The sequence below is a fragment of the Panthera uncia genome (genome assembly GCF_023721935.1).
Source record: "Panthera uncia isolate 11264 chromosome E2 unlocalized genomic scaffold, Puncia_PCG_1.0 HiC_scaffold_19, whole genome shotgun sequence".
Lineage (NCBI taxonomy): Eukaryota > Metazoa > Chordata > Mammalia > Carnivora > Felidae > Panthera > Panthera uncia.
The window spans coordinates 823596-848593 of NW_026057588.1; the positions used below are offsets into that span (position 1 = coordinate 823596).

The 24998-nt window shown below is 40.8% G+C and overlaps 1 protein-coding gene, 1 non-coding gene and 1 pseudogene across 2 annotated transcripts; 2 read left to right on the top strand and 1 right to left on the bottom strand.

Annotated features, from left to right (window-relative positions):
* Positions 1-2053: 2053 nt before the first annotated feature.
* Positions 2054-3166, top strand: LOC125915644 (vomeronasal type-1 receptor 4). Its single transcript, XM_049621578.1, has one exon. It carries the CDS (start codon positions 2246-2248, stop codon positions 3164-3166), a length of 921 nt encoding a protein of 306 aa, XP_049477535.1. The 5' UTR covers positions 2054-2245.
* Positions 3167-17333: 14167 nt separating this feature from the next.
* Positions 17334-21135, bottom strand: LOC125915648 (zinc finger protein 677-like; annotated as a pseudogene).
* Positions 21136-21773: 638 nt separating this feature from the next.
* TRNAQ-CUG (transfer RNA glutamine (anticodon CUG)) lies at positions 21774-21846 on the top strand. Its single transcript has one exon. It is a non-coding gene; the product is annotated as a tRNA-Gln (tRNA).
* The last annotated feature ends 3152 nt before the right edge of the window (positions 21847-24998 follow it).

Genomic DNA, 24998 nt, shown 5'->3' on the forward strand with positions numbered 1-24998 from the left:
AGGATCTGCTTCCCTTACAGACTATAACTCTCAGCCTGAAACAAAATACTCACCACACACCATCGGTCTGGACAGTGAGCTCCTGTGAAGATCATAATGGCTAGTGAGTAAGTGTATAGGAGGGAGGGAAGCAAGCATATCAGAAGTCCGAGTTAGTGATCATATTGGAAATTGGGATTCTTTCAGGTTTGAATGGGATCCAGTGCAAAAACCCCACAGGAAGGAGAAATTATCCCTTAAGTGTGAATTGAATGAGCAAATAGAAACGGGGTCCTAAAATCTGCAGCACTCAACAGCTCCATAAGTGATTTAACGTAATCGCCACTGAGAATTGTTGATGTTTAATTCAAGTAACAATAAAAGCTGATTTTTAGAGTGCTTAAGAACTGTAGTTATGAAATCAATTGTTTTCAGCCTACCTTACAGGAACCACAGACAAATTCTTCAGAATTATTAAAGTGCCTTAGAATACTTCCATGCTTGCAATAAAGAGTAGGGTGAATCCACAGGAATCGCCAATTCAATGAAAAACATTTTATCTGAAAGGAAACTGCTAGAATGCGAATGTTTTATCTAGCTTGCATAAGTAGAGAGCGCTTAATGAAGACAGTAATTGTGTTTCCCCTGAAAATACCCACTGTCTGTTGGTGTTCGTGAAACTGTTTTCTGCTTGAAGTTAAGGAAGCAGAATTTAAGGAAAAGGCAACTATATCTGCATGTCAGACAGAAGCTGTCAGACCCAAATCTACCTCATGATCTTTTCTCTAATTTAAATGTATTCTAATACAAATCCAAAAATCTAAAAGTTACACTTAATGAAATGCAAAAAACCCCATCCCTTACATCTTCTGTGTGTCTGATATTTTACAATCTTTCATAAATGTGGCCTCACTGCTAATAGTCTTACTTCTAAAGTGTTAACAAGCAGACAGTTATATAGTCTGAAATTAGTGATAATTTAGTTTTTAATCCTATATGTTTTTATACTGGATTAGCGTTCTACAACCCACAGTTTAAGGCAAGACATGCAACTGTTCAGTGGTTTCCATATAGGTGCTAATGTACTTGTCTTCCTAGCATAAAGGCAAATACGTTTTTCTCTTACCTCCTAATATGGAGCAACTCCTGAATTAATCAAGTCCAACCTGGTCACAGGCAGGCCTCTGCAGCCCCCTACTGAAGTCAGCGCATCTACCCTGCCCTAACATCTCAAGTCTTCGTTCATGATGTGTGTTGTCATCTAGAATAAGAAATCTTCTCACAGAAACTGAAACTTGTTACGACCAAAATTGGAAACTAAACATACCAGCGATATAAAACAAAATGACAGGTATAAAAACAAACTAAATCTTTATCTGAATTATTCAAAGAAAACAGCTAACCTAACAGATTTGGTTAGTTTGGCATGACTGCTAAGTGCCCTGTCTTTGCAACCAGCCCAGATGGGTTACATTCCCTATTTTCCCCTAAACAAGGTGTGAATTTAAACAAATACGGTATGTCTATATTGTTCTGATCTTTATAATGAAAGAGTAGTGCGGGTTTATAGATTTACAAGAGTAAACTAAGCTACCATGTGTATGGACTTCATAGCAGTTTTTACACACAGTAAGTGATTTTATTTTTTTTTTTAAGTTTATTTGTTTATTTTGAGAGTAAGAGCAAGCAGGGGAGGGGCAGAGGTGGAGGAAGAGAGAATCCCACGCAGGCTCCGCACTATCACCACCAAGCCCAAGGTGGGGCTCAAACCCACAAACCATGAGATCGTGACTTGAGCTGAAATCCAGGTACCCAGGTACCCCTAAGTGATTTTAAAAGTTATATATTCAGGGCGCCTGGGTGGCCCAGTTGGTAAAGTGTCTGACTTCGGCTCAGGTCGTGATCTCGGGGTCTGTGAGTTCGAGCCCCGCATCGGGCTCTGTCCTGACAGTTCAGAGCCTGGAGCCTGCTTTGGATTCTGTGTCTTCCTCTCTCTCTCTGCAAATGCCCCTGCTCACTCTCTCTCTCTCTCTCTCAAAAATAGGTAAACATTAAAAAAAAAAAAAAACTTATATATTCAACACTTGAAAGCATGTGTAGAAAAAAACACAAAACACCTATAAATACTTCTAAAGGGGAACCAATGGTAACTGGAGAATACTGAATTGCAGTGGACAAGATAAATGTAGCCTGTGCACCATAATCCCAAGCAGGGAGGATCTTATTCTGGCTCTAAAGACATCATCAGTCACTGCAAGCTGGCAGAATGGCATCCATGGATGTGGCCACTGGAACAATCTTCTTATCACAGACAGTATTTGGAACTCTTGGAAATTTCTCTCTTCTCTACCATTATCTCTTCCTTTACTCCACTGAGCACAGGCTGAGGCCCACAGATTTGATTCTCAAGCACCTGATGATAGCCAACTCCTTAGCCCTGCTTTCTAAAGGAGTCCCGCAGACAATGACAGCTTTCGGTTTCAAAGATTTCCTCAACGAAGCCGGATGCAAACTGGTTTTCTATCTTCACAGAATTGGAAGGGGCATGTCCATGAGCAGCATCTGCCTCTTGAGTGTCTTTCAGGCCATCATGATCAGCCCCCGAGACTCCACACAGGCAGAACTTAAACTGAAGGCTCCCAAGCACACCGGCTCCTTTGTTTTCTTGTGCTGGATTCTGGCAATGCTGGCAAACATCTCTTTTCCTGTAAATGTGACTGGCAAATGGAGCGACGCAAACATCACCATGAAAAAGGATTTGGGATACTGCTCTGGCGTGGGCAATAACAAACTCATGTTATCAGTACTGGCAGCGATGTTATCATTCCCTGATGTTTTATGTCTGGGGCTCATGATCTGGGCCAGCGGCTCCATGGTTTCCATCCTGCACAGGCACAAGCAGCGGGTCAGATACATTCGTGGCAACAAACTCTCTGCTAGATGCTCCCCCGAGTCCACTGCCACCCAAAGAATCCTTGTCCTTGTGAGCATCTTCGTGTCATTTTACACCCTGTCCTCCACCTTCCAACTCTGCATTGCTCTTATTAATAATCCCAGTTGGTTGCTGGTGAACATCTCTGCCTTCATCAATGGATGTTTCCCAACTGTCAGCCCCTATGTTCTCATAAACCACGGCTCCAGCCCGTCCAAGCTCTGCTTTGTCTGGCCAAGGAACAAAATCTCCTGATCTCATCAGAAGCGTATCAAGTTGTTTCCGCACAGCGTGTTTACTGTTTATTCACTCCTCTTCACAGAGTTGTGTGCACAGTGGTGATGCAGCCATATTACAAGAAATGTTGGACCACACTGAACTTATGCCCGATAACAAACCATAAATGCTAATTACTGTAAATGTAATACTATGTAATTATCACATAAGTCCTTACATAATGGTTGGTGATGTTTGTAGTGGAGTAGTTCAATGTCTAGAAATAATAAAATGTGGGTCCTGACACAACCTGGATATTAAGGGGGTGTCTTTGAGTATGTAACTTTCAATAGACAGAACACATTTATCCAGAAATTAACCAAGCATGGAATGTCTGGTAAAGTTCCATGAAAAAGGAACAATAAGTGAGCTGGCCATTCAGGAAACTGAAAAAACAAAATGTTCTCTGAGAAAAATGAAACAGAACGGGGTGAAGTGGAAACAGAAATCGGGTTCAGGCATTAGGTATATTTGGGCTCAAGTTATGAAGTTAGTACATTTCAAGCTTACAGTGATGGTGGTCATTTGGAAGACCACTGTATAGAGGGAGATAAGCATACATTTTTTCCTGTAGAAAGATCCAGATTAAACTGCAGTGGGAAAAAGCACACAGATGTACGGCCAATTTTTAACAAGACATCAGGCGAGTGAGAGGCAAAAAGGCAAGATGTCTAGGATGCAGTGACATGGGTTTTGGCAACTGTACAGGGTAGAGTTTTCTATGTAATGTGAAGATGACAAGTGTCATTTTGTTAAGAGTCCTGGGGGGCCCTCATCTCACTTAGGAGGAAGTAAGCAGAGCTTTTCGCTACAACTGCAGGAGCTCAGGAACAGTCATTTAGAGGTAAAGTCAGGAATCCCATTTGTTTATATCCAGTGTGTGGCAGGAGGATTTCCACTGGAGCAAATGGTTATTTCTCAAGTGCAGAAAAATTTATAATGTAGCTATCTCTGTATTTACTTTATGAAACCGTAGTAAAATATTAGATTCAGTAATTTGAAAAGACAATTAGTTTGATACAACATTGATATGTTGAACCTTGTGGCACCAAATAGAGAACACATTTTTAGATGACAAGAGACACTTAGAAATATTTATCACAGGGAGCCTGGGTGGCTCAGTTGGATAAGCATCCGACTTCAGCTCAGGTCATAATCTCTCAGTTCATGGGTTCGAGCCCCACGTCGGGCTCTGTCCTGACAGCTCAGAGCCTGGATCCTGCTTCCGATTCTGTGTATTGCTCTCTCTCTCTCTCTCTCTCTCTCTCTCTCAAAAATAAACATTAAAAAAAAATTAAAAAAAAATATTTACCACACATTAGACCATGAATGAAGATGCACACATACACTTGTATATGTGTCTGTGCGTGTATGAACATGTATGTGTGGTGAGTTCTCAGATAATGTTTGTTATTCACTGAGTAATGGAACTGGACAACTGTACATTAATAAATATCAAGAATAGCACGCAAAATAATAATTATGATGGTAACCTACAATAAACTCTATTATGTGGTCTAGTTGGCAATTTACTAGGCTAAAATGTCAACAGATTATATTTCATTATTTTACTTTAATCCTAATGTTTTGCCCTTTGGAAAAAAAAATCCTACTGAACAGAATCAAACAATGTTAGACCATAACAAGAACAATTACCCAATTTGTGTTTAGTATAATAGTGGTGAGTTAGGATTCGATTTACCAACTTATTGCATGTTCCTCGTTACTCGTGGTCTATTTTCTTTTTTTTCTATCTTCTGTGTAAATGTTTAACAATTCTGTGTTTTACCCATTGACTTAGAAGGTTTCCTAACCAATATCTTAATTCTCAACCTAGAAATTAAGCACACGTTTAAACACAAATTATGGGGGTGCTTGGGTGGCTCAGTCGGTTGAGCGTCCACCTTCAGCTCAGGTCATGATCTCGTGGTCTGTGAGTTCAAGACCCGCATCGGGCTCTGTGCTGACAGCTCAGAGACTGGAGCCTGCTTTGGATTCTGTGTCTCCCCCTCTCTCTGCCCCTCCCCCGCTCATGCTCTGTCTGTCAAAAATAAATGTTAAAAAATAAATAAACAAACAAAAACAAATTACGTTGTTATTCAATATCTCTACAATAGCACTGCAAGGACATGAAACCACTAATCTACTTACCTTCTCCTGAATTTTAAAAAATCGGTATTTCAAAATGAGTTTTAAAGACCGATGTACAGGGATTAAGTACAGAGTCTGGCGAAACAGTACAAACGGAACAAACTTATATATCCATGCCCTAGTTCAAAAGACCGGCTTCTCAGCCCAAAATACCTCCTTGTAACCCTCCCAGTGACTCCATACCAGGGTAAACAGTAATGTGACATCTAACAGCACAGGTCACTTTTCTTTCTTTTCTTTTTTAATGTTTTATTTTTGAGAAAGACAGACAGACAGACAGACAGAGCATGAGTGGGGGAGGGCAGAAAGAAAGGGGGACACAGAATCTGAAGCAGGATCCAGGCTCCGAGCTGTTAGCGCAGAGGTCAACGCAGGGCTCAAACCCACGAACCATGAGATCGTGACCTGAGCTGAAGTCGGACACTTAACCGACTGAGCCACCCAGGTGTCCCCAGACCACTTTTCAAGGTGTCCGTTTGGCACTTTATAGAAATGGAACCACACAGAACAAAACCTTATGTATTTGGCTTCTCGTTACAAACGCTGTTTGTGAACTCGTCCTTGCTATCATGAGGTCATCTATTAGCCTTAATTCTGTTGTGTGGACCCCAACACGTAACAGATTCCACTGAATAAATATCTACCAATTGCTCCAGTCTTTCCACTCTCCATGCATTTGTGGGTGGTTTTCAGTTTGGGGCTATTAAGAAAAGCCCTGCTATGTAAATTCTAGCACTTGCGTTTTGGTGACACATGCACAAAATTTCTGTTGTTTACAATATGGGGGTAGTGAATTTCATGGATCAGAGGTTTACATCTGTTCACTTTATTATTACTTTCTAACGTTTACTCATTTTGGGAGAGAGAGAGAGAGACAGAGTGCAAGTCGGGGAGGGGCAGAGAGAGAGGGAGACACAGATTCTGAAGCAGGCTCTGGGCTCCGAGCTGTCAGCACAGAGCCCGAGGTGGGGCTCAAACTCACGAACTGTGAGATCATGACCTGAGCTGAAATCGGACGCTTAAGCCACTCAGGCCCCCCAACATCTGTTCACTTCAGCAAATACTTTGACATACTTTTCAAAATGTTTTACCACTTTTTACAGCCATTACCATTTGTATGAGATTCCACGTTTATCCACATTCTTCAGGGTGAGCTGAAGCTAGAGAAGTGTTAGTGTAGCAAACTCTCCAGGCGTCTCCCATCCGTGGGTGGGTGAGGATATAGCAAAACTGCCTCAGCCCTCTGTTGTCAAAGTTTCACCAGGTGGATGAGTTCTTTGCTGGAAAGTTAGAGACATCAGTCTCAATAGCCCTGCCTAGTATGTTCCTTGTCTGCCAGTAGGTAAAGGGCCCAACCCCTTAATAGACTTCCAGTATATCAGAGACAAAGCAAAACTCTGTGCCAGATTCCACCATTTGGAGTCTGTGACCAAGGCAGGCAGTCTCCATCTGGAAGACTCCGCTGGGGTTCAGACTCAGGTTTAACGTAACAGGTAAATTGCTTTGGAAAAGCAGCCGTTAGCTTGCTACTGAACATTTGTCAAAAGTGAAGCCTGATCTATTCAGGACTTGTGACTATCTGGTGTGACATTCCCATGTGGATGAGTCAACTTGGACTCTAAAAGAACAAGGCAGAAAGGTCCTAAATGACTTGCTGGCTAAATGAAGACGGTATATTTAAGAATGAATTCTGACCAGCCTCAGCAACATCTCAGGTCTACAGAGCTGAGTCCTATCTGCAGCCGGAAGCAAAGCCCCTGGCACCGTGAGGCCCTCAATCATCCCAGATTCCCCTCAATGTCTGGCACTGGTCCACTGATGGTTCAGCTAAAGCTGGAACCTCATATGGGTTCACCGGGCTGGATGTTTATCCTCAACGCCAAACATACAGAAATGTGAGCTGTTGTGGTTGTTTTACTCAGTGGTCAGAATCCAGGATCTTGGCTTACTGCCCATGTCGGAGCTGTCTGACCTGCCACTTGAAAAACTATACACTGGGGGCACCTGGGTGGCAAAGTTGGTTAAGCATTCAATTTCTGCTCAGGTCATGATCTTGTGGTTCGTGAGTTCGAGCCCCATGTTGGGCTCTGTGCTGACTGACAGCTCAGAGCCTGGAGCCTGCTTCAGATTCTGTGTCTCCCTCTCTCTGCCCCTCCCCTGCTCACACTCTCTCTCTCAAAAATAAATGAACATTTTTTTAAAAATGGATTTTGGTCCTTGGGTTCAAAGACACTTTCTGCAAATATCACTGACTTAAGGTGGGGTTTCCCCCCAAATGTTTTATACCCTTGACCTCTTCTAGCAGTAAGGATTTCCTCATGGTTAATTGTCCCAGTTCGGTTATATCCATCATAATATCTGTTCTGCCCATCACTACCTCCCACCACCTTCCCAGTGATTCATTAAGTATAAATACTCAAGGCCACAGCTTCCATATTTTCCCATATCATTCTATGGAATGAATCTCCTTTGCCTGTCTGCCAACAGGCCTAGGGTGTTATGGAAAGATGCAACCAAAAGATACAAAGTAAGTTATCCCACTTCTTACACTAACATGCATGTACATTAAAATGCTAATGTGCAAAATTAAAATTTTTTAAGGTTTATATTTTGAGAGACACAGAGAGAGAGAGCAGGGCGGGGGGGGGGGGGAAGCAGTGAGAGAGGGAGACAGAGAGTCCGAGGCAGGCTCCAGACTTTAAGCTGTCAGCACAGAGCCTGACACAGGGCTCAAACCCACAAACCGTGAGATCATGACCTGAGCCTAAGTTGCAAGCTTAACCGGCTGAGCCATCCAGGCACCCCGCTAACGTGCAAAATTAATATGCGTAACAGGACATCAGCAGAATGGAGGAATAGGAAGCAACCTGGACTTTACTCCCCCGTGGGGACAAAAATGGACCATATTACCTTGTGGAAGCTAGTTAGTGTCTCTCTGAGAAATAAAATAAACATTAAAAAAAAAAATTAGAAAAACTGTAGACTGAGATTAAGGGCTGGTATCATTGTGTCGGTAAGTTGTACAAACAAATCATTGGGGCTGATATAATCGTCTGCGTCATTCAGAAGCCATGGTGAGCAAATGCCTGTTCACTGAAGAAACGGATGGTAGTCATGCTGCTGGTGAAGCTGGACATGTTTTTATTTTTTTAAGTTTATTTATTTTGAGAGAGAGAAAGAGAGAGAGAGAATGTGCACGCATGTGAGCCAGGGAGGGGCAAACAGAAAGAGAAGGGAGAGAGAGAATCCTAAGCAGACTCTGCACTGTCAGCTTGGAGCCCAACACCAGGCTTGAACCCACAAACCGTGAAGTTGTGACCTAAGCTAAAACCAAGAGTTGGGAGTTTTAAGGGACTGAGCCACCCAGGTGCCCCAAGTGGGACATGTTTTTAAAGCACCATTTGTGGGTCTGTAGGCGGACACATTTGTCTCATGTTTTGGAATTCCCTCACCTGTTTATCTCCAGCTTTATAAAGCCCCTTTACTCTGCATCCTAAAACTCTCTTTCTTCTTACATTCCCTACGAATTCTCTTTCCCATGACCACTCCAGGCTGTTATGCAATCCTGGGACTGCATCAGTCGTGTGAGGAAAAGGGATACTTAATCAGCTTTGTGGAAGAAACAGCAGGTGCCACATTACCTCACTTTTTCCACAAACCCTCCCGGTTAGGACAATAGGAGGCAAGGTTACAGGGGATGCAGGCAGGTGCAGAGGGATGATGTGGGACATTAAGAATTGCTTTTGGGGTGGTACTCTGGCTAGATGAGACTGAGAAGCGCCTGAATTCGGATACTAGGTTACTCGACCTGTAACTATTATACGAAGGCACACACATGTACAATGGCTCCCGCTGACCACACCATTTCACAGGAAGGTCCCACACAATATCCAGCTGAGCCTTGCAGGGCGGGCGCCACCCAAAGGAGCCAGCTGAGAATTAACAAAGGTCAAACAACATGTCAAAGTCAGGACCCAGAAGTTCTGCCACCAACACAAGTACCAATCCTCCCATGACACCAGAACCAATCCTGATACCTCTCTTCTTGTCTCACGCTGCATGAAAACAAAAGAATGTCCCCATTGCCTCCTTGAGGGCTGTGACAATCACCAATACCCCACGGTATTCTCCCAGAAGCACAGGGAGGGCCTGGCCCCTGCTCAGAGAGCTTAGGGGTAAGGTCAAGATATGGGATTAGAGAACTACCAAAAACTGGTTGTCTTGTGTGGGGATGGCTTCCCTTCATGAGGCAGGAGCTGTTCTGTGTATCTCTACTTCTTCCGTTGAGAGTGTCCTGGGAACTCCTGTCTGGAACGGAGGGTTTCTTATCCTTGTTCTTAAGAGAAAGACGAAGCTTTGTTCATTCAGACATTAAGAGACTTTCAATGGTGCTTCTGGACTCATCATCCCCTTTCCTCAGACCATCTGCCCACTCCGTGCAGGATCAGTGCTGGTTCCAGAACAAAGTATCCACCAATACACAGGAAAGCAAACACTTTAAACCCCAATCCTCTGGATGTACTCCTGTGCTCCTGACTCAGTTCTTAAAAGAAGAGCGACTAAATGTTATGTCGGGTGGAGGCATACCCACACTTACAGTGTTCTGGAAAGTTCCCAAAGAGGTGATGTATTTTAACAATGATTTCTGGACTCACCTGTAATGTCCTTTATTCCCATCTGAACACAGAGCTGCACGAGAACTTCATAAAAGCCACCGAACATCGTATTGCCTTTCTCATTTTGAAGGAATTATAGACACACAAACTGTGCGAAGATAGTATGGAAAAGTCCTTGTAAACTTTACCCAGGTTCCTCAGAGAGTTACATGTTACATAATACAGCACAGTGTATGCCCCAGCAAGCAAATTTACATTCACAATCAGGGAGAAAATGCTCCTATCCAAAAGCTGTCACTGTTCTGGAGATTCTTGTAAAGATGATGAGTAAGGAGTTGGCTACAAACAGGTGCCTGACACTCACATCTGTGGACCTTACCCTTAACCTAGGAAGAAAAGGAAGATGTAATGGTAAGGAAGAGGGAAATTCCCCAGGATTTTAATCAGAATCTGTGATAAGGAGACCATTCCTACTGCCAAAACCCTGGAGGCCATATGTGGGTTCCCAATGATGCATGTCCTTCACTTGTCCTTCCTTCCTGAACCATTGGCTACATTTACCATTTCAACTGAAATCCAGTATTCTCCACTTACCTTTACTACCCATTGAGAAATACTTACTTTACCTTCTTTTTAGAGCCTTATCTGTAATTCTGACTGTGACCAGTGTCCATTTACGTGTAGAGATTTATTCTAATGCCAATATCAATTATGCATAAAGCTTCTGAGATCCTGTTAACTACAGATACTCAGATTGCAACAATTACACATGAACCTGCCCCATGACCAAGTGGTCATTAAGTGGGCCTGAATGATTGCAAGATTCACTCAGTAATAGTATGGTAACAGAGAGTCCTTTGTTTTCATGCTAGGAACGAAGCAGAGTAGCACCTGTCACCACAGCATTGAACTATTTCATATGATGCCCAAAGTATGGTAGATAAAACACTAATATGCAACTTTATCATGGATGCAGGATACAAAGCTAAGGTACAAAAGTTAACTGCCTTCCCAGATACTAAAGATGAACAAGTGAATTGAAAATTGAAAACAAAATACCATTTACATTAGACCAAAACAAGAGGTTCCATCACAGGCACTGTCATGGCAACATATGAAAGGTCTGTGATGAAGACATAACATGAATAACAGATTTTCAGCCAGAAGTCCAAAGTCAATAATGAAGTAACCTCATCAAGATATCTATCATTTTATTTAGGATGCCCTGTTTCTTTTATCTAAGTAAAATGTAAGCTTTTGTGAAACCCTAAATGAATCATGTGCTTTTTTTTTAATGTTTATTTTTTGAGAGGGAGAGAGTGTGAGTGGGGAAGGGTCAGAGACAGAGGGAGACACAGAATCTGAAACAGCCTCCAGGCTCTAGCTGTCAGCACAAAGCCCAACACGGGCTCAAAGCCACGAACCCTGAGATCATGACCTGAGCCGAAGTTGGCCACTTAAACAACTGAGCCACCCAGGTGCCCCCATGTGCCTTTTATTAGCCCAGGTGCATCCCAGCTCACTGGGGCATTTCATAATGATACTAGTAATACATTCTTGGACTCTCCAGGTTGAATGTCATCCATAACAATTTTCTTCCATGTTAGATTCAAACCTACAATTTTGGAAATACATATTCATAAGCTGAATGTGTTTGAGAGTTATGCACTCCACAGTATGTCCCAGATTATTTTTCTGGCTATAATGAAAATACCATAATAATGCAATTTCAAACTCTCACCCTCTACAACCTGCCTCCCCATTCATAAATATACACCATATGATTATATTTGGGCATGCCTTTTGTGCTGCAATGAGACCCATGTGTTGCACCGTTATATTAAATGACAACAGAAAAGTAGTAGGCATATGAAAAGAATTAGGAACTAAAAGAAAATTTCAGAAGCATAAAGATAACACAAACTACATTTTTGCTGGAGCGCTCAGGGAATAATTTGAAAAGATAAGGCTTCATGAGTTTACTCTCAAGAATGAACATACACGGGGCGCCTGGGTGGTTCAATCGGCTGAGCGTCTGACTTCAGCTCAGGTCAAGATCTCACAGTCTGTGAGTTCGAGCCCCACATCGGGCCCTGTGCTGACAGCTGAGAGCCTGGGGCTTGCTTCAGATTCCATGTCTCCCTCTCTCTCTGCCCCTTCCCTGCTTATGCTCTGTCTCTCTCTGTCTCAAAAATGAATTAATTTAAAAAAAGAAGAATGAACATACACGATGGCAATTTTGATAACTAGAAATCTCTTATTTACCCTCTAAAACATTCATGCTCACTTGCATTGTGCTTAGTCCACTGGAACAGGATGTCAGATGTCAAGAATGATGACTGCATGCACTGAAGTGTAAGGAGAATGTTTATTACATAATGATGCTTTCTCAGGAGAGCAGGGTAGGCTTCTCAAGTTCTGAAAATGGGTAGAGAAATCAGGGAATGGTGACTACTTTTGTTATGATGCATCCTGTGTGGGGCGGGGGTGATGGTACTCACGGACACTGCGAACTTATGACTCCTGCCAAGGGAAGGGCCTCTCGGGCGTCATTATTAGCTTTTCCTGCCCAGATGGGCAGAATGGTAAGAGGTTGTAATGATGCTTCACAAGTATCATTAGTCAGGCATCAAAAGTAGAGTCAGACTCTTTAATACAATTTACTCCTGACTGACTTGGTTGGGAAAGACCACAATCTTCCTCATGCTTCCTTTTGTTCCTGATGCACAAATAGCCCCCACTGCACAGTATGATTGTGGAAACTGGTTGTGAATTACTGTTTAGATCAACTACCTAAGATATTTTTAGACGATGTCCCAATTCTTTTCCCATTAAGTTCTAGTCTATTACTAAAACACATTCAGAAGTGATAGAATATTTCCCAACGACAAGCCTTTTATAGAGCTTTCACTTTTTTTTTTTTTTTTCAACGTTTTTTATTTATTTTTGGGACAGAGAGAGACAGAGCATGAACGGGGGAGGGGCAGAGAGAGAGGGAGACACAGAATCGGAAACAGGCTCCAGGCTCCGAGCCATCAGCCCAGAGCCCGACGCGGGGCTCGAACTCACGGACCGCGAGATCGTGACCTGGCTGAAGTCGGACGCTTAACCGACTGCACCACCCAGGCGCCCCTAGAGCTTTCACTTTAAGGGAGAATGGAATGAATGGAATCTCAAAATCACTCATTCCATTTTTCTACTAGATACTAGAATCAGAGAGTGCTTGGGTGGCTCAGTCAGTTAAGCATCCAACTCTTCATTTTGCTGAGGTCATGATCTCATGGTTCATGGGATCAAGCCCCCCGCTGGGGTCCACACTGAGTGTGAAAAAATAAATGAACAAATTCTTAAAAACTTTAAAAAAAGGTGCTAGAATCAGAACATCTGTATTGAAACATGGCAAACTAGTTGATTCAGATAAAATTAACTTAAAATGAAATCAATAAATTTCATAGGAAATAAATCTCTAAGTTAGAAAACACTAAGGATTAACAATTTTTTACTCATTTCAAACACGTATCAGACTGGTCATGGGTTGCATGCAATATTATACATTCAGGATAAAGAACAAAGTCCACTGAAAAATCTGTCTTATCCCAAAGTTATCCTTGAGTACCTTGTCAGTTAATATTAATAAAGGGTATTTTTAAATTTGGTCTATGAAATGTTTTCTTTTTTTTTTTTAATGTTTTTTTTGTTTATTCATTTTTGAAAGACAGAGACAGAGCACAAGCAGGGGTGGGGCGGAGAAGAGAAGGGGACACAGAATCTGAAGCAGGCTCCAGGCTCTGAGCTGTCAGCACAGAGCCTGACGTGGGTCTCGGACCCACGAACTTTTGAGATCATGACCTGAGCCGAAGTTGGACGCTCAACCGACTGAGCCACCCAGGTGCCCGAAATGTTTTCTTCAGCATTGTTTTCTTTTACCTTCTGTTGTTGAGGTGGGTGGTAATATGAAATTTGAAAATTCCTCAATATATTTATTTTATTTTAATTAATTAATTTTAGAAAGGGTGCACACAAGTAAGGGACAGGGGCAGAGGGAGAGGGATAGAATCTTAAGTAGGCTCCATGTTCAGTGTAGAACTGACCTGGGGCTCAATCCCACAACCCAGGGATCATGGCCTGAGCCAAAATCAAGAGTCGTGACAGTCAACTGACTGGGCGACCCAACCCCCCCCCCCAATATCTTTATCAAAATTACACTTTTAAAATGTGTAGCTAATTAGGAAGAACCCTCTTGGATTACTTCCATGTAAATAAGACAAAACCTAATAACGAAAAGGCCTTTGCCCTTCACTATTCACTCTTCTTGGTCCTACAGCGGCCATCCTGCTGTAAGGAGAGAGAGTGCTGAGTGCTAAGGGAGGTGGAGCAGGCAGAGGACTGCCCAGGGGACCCGTCCCATCCCAACCTGCATCTCTGGGCTTCCTGTTATGTGAGAATGGTAGACCACCTAGTTGTTTCAGCCACTGATTTCCAGGAGGTCTGTCCCTCACAAATGAACACTGTCTGACCTGACCAATAAGATTAGTATTTGTATTGAGAGTAGAATGGAGCAAGTGAGAGGGAATCTTGAATTTAACATTTTGTAGCTGAGAAGATCTACAAAAGGCATCATCCTTCACAGATGGGTTAGAGCTGTTTGGCACGTGCTGCCTAAAACTCACAAGATGAACCGAACAAAATACAGCTTGAGAATTTATGAGGAATGTGCAGAATGCTAGGGTACAAAGTTACAGGAGTAAAGAATTTGGTGTCACAAATGGAATTACATGTTTACTTGAGCATGTGACCTATTAGTCTCGTAGCTTTTATGCACTACAGTAACTTTCTGCTTTGTACAGATAAAAGGCATTCGATCATTCTACCAGTCAGGAACTATTCTAATCACTGATATTAGCAGGACACAAAATTCCCTGCCTTCAAGTAGCTTATATTCTATAAGGTTAAGTCTGTAAGGATAAAATATGATACTGGTAAGTACCATAAACATGTTCATATACAATGATAGATCACAGGGTTTCCTAATTTAAACAATGTTTTCAGGCAATGCCCACATGATGAGGTCATCTTTGAGCAGAACCACTGAAAGCGTATCATGCCAATACCAATGAGGAAGGGCAAGTGGGTGGAGGAAACAAGCAGAAAATTGCCAGAATGGGAACATATTTACAGTGGATTGGGAATATCCACAATTGTTGTGTGGCTTAAAGAAATGGGATACTAACTTTCCACTGCAGGCATTTACATTTTGGGAATCCTTGCAGTTAGAATTTTTTAAATTTTAATAGGAAAACTGCCCAGAGTGCTTCAGATTGTATGTAATAGATCCAAAACCATGACCTTTTTGGAGAATGCATGGACCTACTTCTTTATGGCAGCCTTACCCCTACCGAGAGAACATAGCAGTGGGGTGGGGTAAGGACTTAAAAGAAAGATTGTAAATACCATTTGTCAAAACTGTCTGAGGGATCTGATCCCAGGACTTGCTAAGGTACATACTTTTCGTCTTGTCTACCCCTGTAGCCAGCCAGGGGTATACTGCTACTTAAGAATGTGTATCAAGTAAAATTTGGTGGGTCTTTTATGCCTCAGTTATATCTGACATTCAATGTCAATGTCAACAAATTTTTAACATATAATAAGATATTGTACTTAAAAATTGAATAGTAACAAAATCACATATTTCATGTTTCCTCATTAGTACAAGATCTACTAACCTCCAATTATTCCTAGTCTTATGCTTCCATGTGAGACCAATCTTGTGCCTAGTATTTATACAAAGTTGACTTTTCGTATGTTTCATATCCCAAATTTTATACTAACTCAGATGTGATGATAATGTGACTCTATGTGTGAGGTCGGCAAACTTTTATGCAAGGAACATACAGTAAATATTTTATTCTTTGTAGGCCATACTGATTCTGTTACCACTCTTCCAGTATGTCCTTACTGGGTCAAAAGTACCTAAATATGAACGTGGCTGCATTCCAGTTACACTGTACTTAAAAACAGATGTTAGGCTGTATTTGGCTCATGTTCTGTAGGTGGCAGACTCCTGATCTACACAAAGGAATTAGAGCACTAGAAGTAGTAACTCTATGGATAAATAAACAATACCTTTCCTATTTTTTAGCCTCCTTAAAATATGGTGGACTGGGGGCGCCTGGGTGGCTTGATCGGTTAAGCGTCCGACTTCGGCTCAGGTCACGATCTCGCGGTCCGTGAGTTCGAGCCCCGTGTCGGGCTCTGTGCCGACAGCTCAGAGCCTGGAGCCTGTTTCAGATTCTGTGTCTCCCTCTCTCTATGACTCTCCCCCGTTCATGCTCTGTCTCTCTCTGTCTCAAAAATAAATAAACGTTAAAAAAAAAAAATTAAAAAAAAATATGGTGGACTGTTTAATAAACTAACACTCTAGTATATATGTGTATAGCATATGTAAAAGAAACCCATACTAATGGTAGCACAGGGCAGAAGCAGAGAAATGGAAGTCCATGTGGAAAGGAAGTGTCGGGTGCTCTACATGAAGAAGTATAAACTCACGTGTGGTAAGCTGTATAGGATAACCCCTAAAACAAACACATAAAAGATATTTATAGGTAATACCAGTAAACCAAAAAAGAATAAAAAGGATTTAAAACAAAATCATCTGTAAAAACTGAGTTATTTCAAACAAGGCAGAAAAAGAGGGAACAGAGAAAGGAGATCTAAAAGCAACAGCAAGATAATTTAAATTTATATAGTAATATCTGTAAGAGCAAACAGTCTAAAAACCCCATTGAAAAGGAAAAATTGTCACTGATTTTTTTTTTTTTTTTTAGTTTTATTTATTTTGAGAGAGAGAGAGAGAGGGAGAGAAAGAATCTCAAGCAGGCTGTGTACTGTCAGTATAGAGCCCAGCAACCTCATCAAGATATCTAAAAGAATAGGGGCACCTGGGTGGCTCAGTCAGTTGAACGTCTGACTTAGGTTCACCATCTCAGTTTGTTAGTTTGAGTCCTGCATCAGGGCCACTGTCTGCTGCTGTCAGCACAGAGCCTGCTTGGATCCTCTGTTCCCCTTTCTACCCCTCCTCCACTTGCACGCGCTCTCTCTCAACAATAAATTATGAAAACATTCACAAATAAAAAGAGAGGCGCCTGGGTGGCTCAGTCGGTTAAGCGTCTAACTTCGGCTCAGGTCATGATCTCACGGCTCCTGAGTTTGAGCCCCGGGTCGGGCTCTGTGCTGATGGCTCAGAGCCTGGAACCTGCTTCGGATTCTGTGTCTCCCTCTGCCTCTGCCATACGCCACTCATGCTCTGTCTCTCTCTCTCAAAAAATAAACATTAAAAAAACTCTTTTAATTAAAAAAAAAAAATCTAAAAAAAGACTGCATAAACTGAAGAGAAGTGGATGTTTCCACAGGTGCCCTGCTCCTTTGACGCCCAACATCTTCGGAATTTTAGGTCATTTTGAGTTTTAATTTTCCCGCAGGGTGAAACGTTTGATTAACCTTCAAGAGCTAGACTTCGTTCTTAGTTCTCATGCACAACACACTGTGGAACCTGCTTAAGCAATTAACCACGCTCATTATATTTGTTCTCCAACATGAAATCTTTGGTAAATCCTGAGGCCAAGTCATAGCATGAAGGCTCTGCTATGCTGTTTGTAAGGTTTCTTTCCATGACTCCGTGATTCTGTGGTATGGAGTTCCCCCATGACATTGCTTTACATTCATATCTTCATTCTACATGTATTCTGGAGTTTACTGAGGCTTGAATACTGCTTAAAGGCCTGGCCACATTTGTGACATTTGTAAGGTTTCTCTCCAGTATGAATTCTCTGGTGAACTGTCAGGTTTGAATTCTAACTAAAAGCCTTGCCATACATATTACATTCATAGGGTTTCTCTCCAGCATGAATTCACTTATGTTGAGTAAGGTCTGAACTCCTGACCAAGGCCTTGCCACACTCATTACATTTGTAAGGTTTCCCTCCCCTGTGAATTCTCTCATTACCCCAAAGGTGTCAATGTGTAGTAAAATCTTTACCGCACTGATTACATCGGTAAGGTTTCTCTCTAGAATGAATTCTTATGTTGAGCAAGATCTGAACACTCAGAAAAGTGCTTTGCAACACGCATTGCATTTGTAAGGCTTCTCTTCAGTATGAATTCACTCATGACCCCAAAGGTGTGACCATGTGGTAAAATCCCTTCCATATACATTTATATGGTTTCTCTCCACTATGGATTTTCTGATGACTTGTGAGGTTCGAGAACCTGTTAAAGGCTTTGCCACACTCGTTACATTTGGAAGGTCTCTGCTCAAAATGAATTCTTGGATAATTAGTAGAGGTCAGGCAATGGCTAAAAGCCTTCCCACACTCATTAAATTTGTAAGTTTTTTCTCTGTTGGGGGTTTTCTCACATTGTGTCAGTAATGAAGGATGCATAAGAACCTTCCCACATTTATTAACAATGTTGCTTTTGACAGTAGAAGGAATTCTTTGAGGTAGTGAAATCGAGGGCTTTTTTTTCTTTTATCTTTATTTATTTTTGAGAGAGAGAGAGACAGAGTGCGAGCAGAGGAGGGGGCAACGAGAGATGGAGACACAGAATCCGAAGCAAGCTCCAGGCTCTGAGCTGTCAGCACAGAGCCTGACATGGGGCTCGAACTCACAGACCGTGAGATCATGACCTGAGCCGAAGTCGGACGCTTAACTGACTGAGTCGCCCCAGGCTCCCTATAAATTGAGGACTTTTTGATAGACTTCTCAGCTTGATTACTTTCATAAATTTCCTCTTGGGTTTGAAATCTCTGAAGTTCAGCCAGATATGAATGAAAGATTATTCGAAGCCTATTGCCCAAGCAGTTCTTATACTTGTTTCCTGAATAGCCTACCTTGCTCTTTAGTGACTTCTTCATCATATCATGTTTGTAATACTGAGATATACTTCTTCTTATGGAAACACTGTGCTTTACTGGGAAATGATTCCAGAATTTATGATGTTGTTGGTCTTCTCTACAGATGAGATGTAAAAAAAAAAATTTTTTTTTAATGTTTATTTATTTTTGAGAGAGACACAGAATGCGAGTGGGTTAGGGCAGAGAAAGGGAGACACAGTATCTGAAACTGGCTCCAGGCTCCGAGCTGTCAGCACAGAGCCCGACATGGGGCTTGAACTCACGAGCAACGAGATCATGACCTGAGCCGAAGTCAGACACTCAACCAACTGAGCCACCCAGGCGCCCCGTGGTGAGATATTTATAATGGGATGTGGCTATTCCTTCATAATTTGTTTTCTTCATATACCCACTGAGTGGCAAATTTGTTCACATCTTGCTGGATTCCTCTTAAAGTCATCAAAGTCATGACTTATGCATCTTTCCAAAATCAACATTTAGAATAACTCTCCATTATTAAGGCCATCTTTTAATGGTAATTCTTTGCTCACACATCTAGTAATGATATCTGTAAGATATAAATAATCATAGCCTTCCTATTAATCAGGGTGGGAAGATGAATATTTTATACTGAAAAGTATTACACCAAAAGTAAAACTCATAACTGACAGAGTTATCAACTTTCTCCAACTATGGTTTGGAAACACAAAGGACCTAAGATTCCTCAGTGTAAAGACAGTGTCATTACATATAATCCAAATTGTTTTCAGGGAAGCCTATTTCCAAATAATCTGTGACCAAGAGTTACAAGAGCCCTGAGAAAACGTAAATTTGCCACAGGCATCCCAAAGCACACAGAACCTCACAAGAAGCATAAAGGTGTCTCACATATGAAAACAGATAGTAAAGCTGATTATCAAATGCTTATTGTACACAACATTAAATCATGACTTAAAGAGAAACAAAATATTCTTCTGAATATGTGTTACAAAAATATATCCAGGTAGAACAGGCATACTGCAGTGTTAATAATCCAGAATATACATTAAAAATTATCTGTTAGTCATAAAATATAATAAACATTTTGTTAACCCCCAAAAAAATCTAGCAATTAACAAGTATTTACAATTATAAGACATATATAGTCTGTGGAATTATAAAGAATTCACCCATAAGAACAAAGGAAAGGACCTGCATTTCAGAAAGAGCACACAATGTTGAGAAATGGAAAATATGCTGAACATCACAGATTCTGAAATAAGAGATTCAGATAAATAGCTAATATTATAGAGATTAACAATGGGAAAATGGGACATCAAAATGATCAAGCTGGGAACTCCAAATGTACCTCCCTTTATAAAAGCAGGAAACAAGCTAGAAAAAAATGTCAGAATGAACTTAACTCTGGAAATTAATCACAGGATTCCAGCAACCAGGCACACTTTTAATCAAGAAAAAGGTAGCTGTGCCCCAGCTAAGAAGTGGCCTTGAAGATAGGAGCCTGCAGGGGGTAGAGACTTCCTGAACTACAGGGGAACAGATGGGACCTTTAAGGAATTGTTGCTGTGTTTGTTTAATCTGAAGGACTGGCTCAAAGTGCTTGCTGTCTTTGGCCTACTTCAGATCTCTACTTAGGTGGAGGTGATAACCAGGGGTCATATGTCACAAACTTTTTTTTTTGTTTAAGTAATCTCTACACTCAATGTGGGACTTGAACTCACGACCCCAAGATCAAGATCTGTATGCTCTATGGATTGAGCCAACCAGATGTCCCTAAATTTTTTAAAAAAACATTTATTGACGCGTTTCAAAAAAATGTTTAAAGGTAAATTAATGCCACCTAGGGCAAGGGATAACAATTGGAGCAAACAATGGGACAAACCTAAAACCCTGGTAAAAACATTGGGGAGTGAGGTGTACTGGGGCATAAGGCTTAGAAAATCCCCACATATTCCAGGGATTCTGGAAGGTTGTGAGCATGCCTGGGACTGGGTACTTAGGAAAAGACCTGAGAAATCCCCAAGCTTTTACCTCCTGTTAACCACCCAATTCTGAGCAAGCAGAAATGAAGGGTAAGGCACTGGTGTAATCTTCTTCCTAAATACATAAGTCATTCCCTAAAATAATCTACCCCATACACAAACACACAGAGTTCGTCTACAGAGAACATAAGCAGGTCTTGTTTTGAATATGGATGCAAAAATACTCAACAAAATACTAGCCAACTAAATATACACAGCATATGAAGATTATACACCATTAAAATTGAGATTTACCCAAATGTCCATCAATGTATGAATGGATAAAGAAGATGTGGTGTGTGTGTGTGTGTGTGTGTGTGTGTGTGTGTGTATAATGGAATACTAGTCGGCAATCAAAAAGAAGGAAATCTTGCCATTTGCAACTACATGGATGGCAGTGGAGGGTATTATGCTAATATAAATTAGTCAGTCAGAGAAAGACAAATGTCATATGACTTCACTCACATGAGGACTTTAAGAGACAAAACAGATGAACATAAGGGAAGGGAAACAAAATTAATATAAAAGCAGGGAGGGGGACAAAACAGAAGAGACTCATAAATATGGAGAACCGAGGGTTACGGGAGGGGTTGTGGCAGGGAGGGATGGGCTAAATGGGTAAGGGACATTAAGGAATCTACTCCTGAAATCATTGTTGCCACTATATGCTAACTAATTTGGATGTAAATTTTAAAAAATGAAATTAAAACAAATAATAATAATTGAGATTTGTTCGAAGAATTCAAGGGTAAATGGTTCAACACATGAAAATCTTTCAATGTAATAAACCACATTCATGTAAGAAGGCAAGAAAAAATACAAACCTACATAATCATCTCATTGTATGCAAAATGTTTGAAAAATCCAGAACTCTTTATTGATAAAAAAAAATGCAGCATACGAGGGGCACCTGGCTGGCTCAGTCAGTAGAGCATGTGATTCTGGATCTCAGGGTTGTGAGTTCAAGCCCCACGTTGGGCATAGAGATTACTTAACAAATCAAGGAAAATATTTTTAAAAATTCAGTATACTAAAAAGAAAAGTGAACTTCCTCAACCTCTTAATGATCATTTATGAAAAACCCACAGCTAATATCACAGTCAACGGTGAAAGAATAAAAGCTCTCCCCCCATAGGCAAAGAAAAAGACACAAATGCACACTTTTACCACTGCTATCAACGTGTTCTGGAAGTTTTACCCAAAGCCATTAAGCATGAAAAAGGAATAAAAAGTATACATATTGGAGAAGTAAAAGAAAAACTACCTCTGCATGTAGATGGCATAATCCTATCTACAGAAAATTCCATAAAATACCCCCCAACACACACACACAACCTTCTAGTGTTACAAATGATGTCAGGAAACACAGCATCAATACATGAAAAATCAGCTGTGTTACTACTACACATTAAATGGACAACGTGAAAAAGAAATGTTAAAAATTATTCCCTGTATAACATAACATCCAAAGAATCAGATACTTAGGAACAAATTTAACCAAGGAGATGAAAGATCAACAGACTGAAAACTATAAAACGTTGCTGAGAGAAATTAAACACCTAAATAAATGGAGAAGATGTTCCATATTTATGGATGGGAACACTTCATAGTTTTGAAAATGGTAACATTCACCAAAGTGGTCTGGAGATTCTACAGACACACTATCAAAATTCCAAGACTTGTTGAGAAATAGAAAACATGATTCAATACATACGGAACCACAAAGGCCCCTAAAGAGTCCAGACAATTTTCAAAAAGAAATCTACAGAACAGAAAAACAGAGACAGAATGCACACAGGCAGTTTCAGGGACTGGGGACAGAGGAAAATGTGGAGAAACTGATTAAGGGTAACGGACACTAATTTGGAGTGATGGGAATGTACAACCAGACAGAGATGGTGGTTGAACACCTGGTAAACGCACTAAATGCCACTGAATTATTCAGTTGAAAATGGTTAATTTCGTTACGTAAATTCTACTTTAATTAAAAGTTCATCTTTAGGGACGCTTGGGTGGCTCAGTTGGTTAAGTATCCAACTCTTTATATCGGCTCAGGTCATGATCTCACGGTTCGTGAGATCAAGCCCCATGTTGGGCTCTGTGCTGACAATGTGGAGTCTGCTTGGGATTCTCTCTCTCCCACTCTCTCTCTCTGCCCACCGCCCAGTATTTTTTAAAAAGTTAATTTTTAAATAACAATGTAAGTAATTTCACAACAGCTTTAAAAATATATATCTTCCAATTTTAATACCTTAAAATTTTGAAGCTAAGTCTGTTTATATTATATAAAAATAATAGTTTCTCTTAGGCTGGCTTCCTCTAATACCCTGAAATTCTCACTGGATCCCTCATCATAATTCCATGCAGGAAACAGACATGAGGCGAGGGTAATACACTTTACTATGTATTAGTAAACATATAATTATCAAGAATAAATAAAAATTAATGTGCATTTGCCCACAATTAATAATCCTGACTTCATAAAGATTATTAGGGAACTATAGATAACCTTAAGGGTCATATGACCAAAAGAACAAGGAATAACTTTTTTTTTTAATTTCTTTCGAGAGAGAGACAGAGACAGAGAGAGCGAGAGACAGAGGAAGGAAGGGGCAGAGAAAGAGAACCCCACGCAGGCTCTGCACCACAAGCATGAAGCCCGATGCAGGGCTCAAACCCACAAACTGTGAGATAATAACCTGACCCAAAGTCCGATCTCAACCAACTGAGCCACCCAGGGGCCCCAGCAAGGAATAACTTCTAATGAAGGCAGTTTTATCAGTTAAAGGAAGAAACAATATTTGCCAGTTCCAGGAGGTCCATGCAGGAGGTGGCTGTGCAGCGGTGACCAACAAATAAAAACCAATAACAGCCTGAGAACAACAGAACACCAGGATATGGGTCAAGAAGGACAATGTGCACTTCAAACAGAGTTGAGGTTAATAGAATATGGGGAAGAAAACAGCCATCATGGGTTAATGAATAATAGGATTTCCAGAACCTTAGAAATTTTGTGGATACTGTCTCATGAATAACAGTGACGAAGAAGTACATGAAATGTAAGAAACTGGCTATGTTTCTATAAAATGAACTTAGATATTTAAGTACTAGTTCAATGTACCAAGAGTTACATGGTGAATCTAGACAGGGAGATGATTAATTAAAATAAAGCACTTAAACCAAAATATAAAACATCTATAAAAGTCATATAAAATTCAAAAAGTTATATTTAGAAAATTTTAAATATACCATAGAAAAAATAAGGTATTTTATATAACAAATTATGAATAAATTACTTTGTTTTTCTGGGATGAACACAGTCACTTCATAACAAAAGCATATTCTCAAGATATCCAATATTCTTGATTTTAAAAATCCAAATTCAGGGCGCCGGGGTGGCTCAGTCAGTTAAGCGACCGACTTCAGCTCAGGTCATGAACTCAGGGCTTGTGGGTTCGAGCCTCGCGTCATGCTCCGTGCACAGCTTGGAGCCTGGAGCCTGCTTCATATTCTGTCTCCATTTCTCTCTCTCTGCCCTTCCCCTGCTTGTGCACTATCTCTCTCTCTCTCTCAAATATAAAACAAACATTAAAAAAAATTTTTTTTTATTCTAAATTCATTCAGATGGGCCAGGTATTTGTTAATGAGCAGGTATGAATTCAAGCAAAACATGTGCAGGAAGGATAAATATGATATATCTTCCCCAAATTCTAGACATTACATAGGTTTTAGAAAAACGCTTGCTCCACCATAACCCTGAACACTCGGGAAGGAAATCTGTAATACCTGGAAATGTGCATCAAAGTACCAGCATCTTCAACAAAAGAAATGGAGTAGAGCTCAATAATGTAATAAGCATCATGAACTCATAAATTCCCTCGATACGATCATTTAAAATCTTATTTGCTGGGGAAGGAACAAGGACGTACACATGGAACGAACACTGTTGTGTGAATAATAGTTCAGTTAACAGTCTCATAGATGGGGTAATGAAGGCGGACAATGATCCCTCTAGAATAACTTCCTGTAATTCTTCGGCCAAATCAAGGGGGGTGACCCTTAGTGGACTCAATCACCACTGCCACTGGGATGACCCTTAGTGTACTCGATCCCTATTACCACTGTGCCCTAGA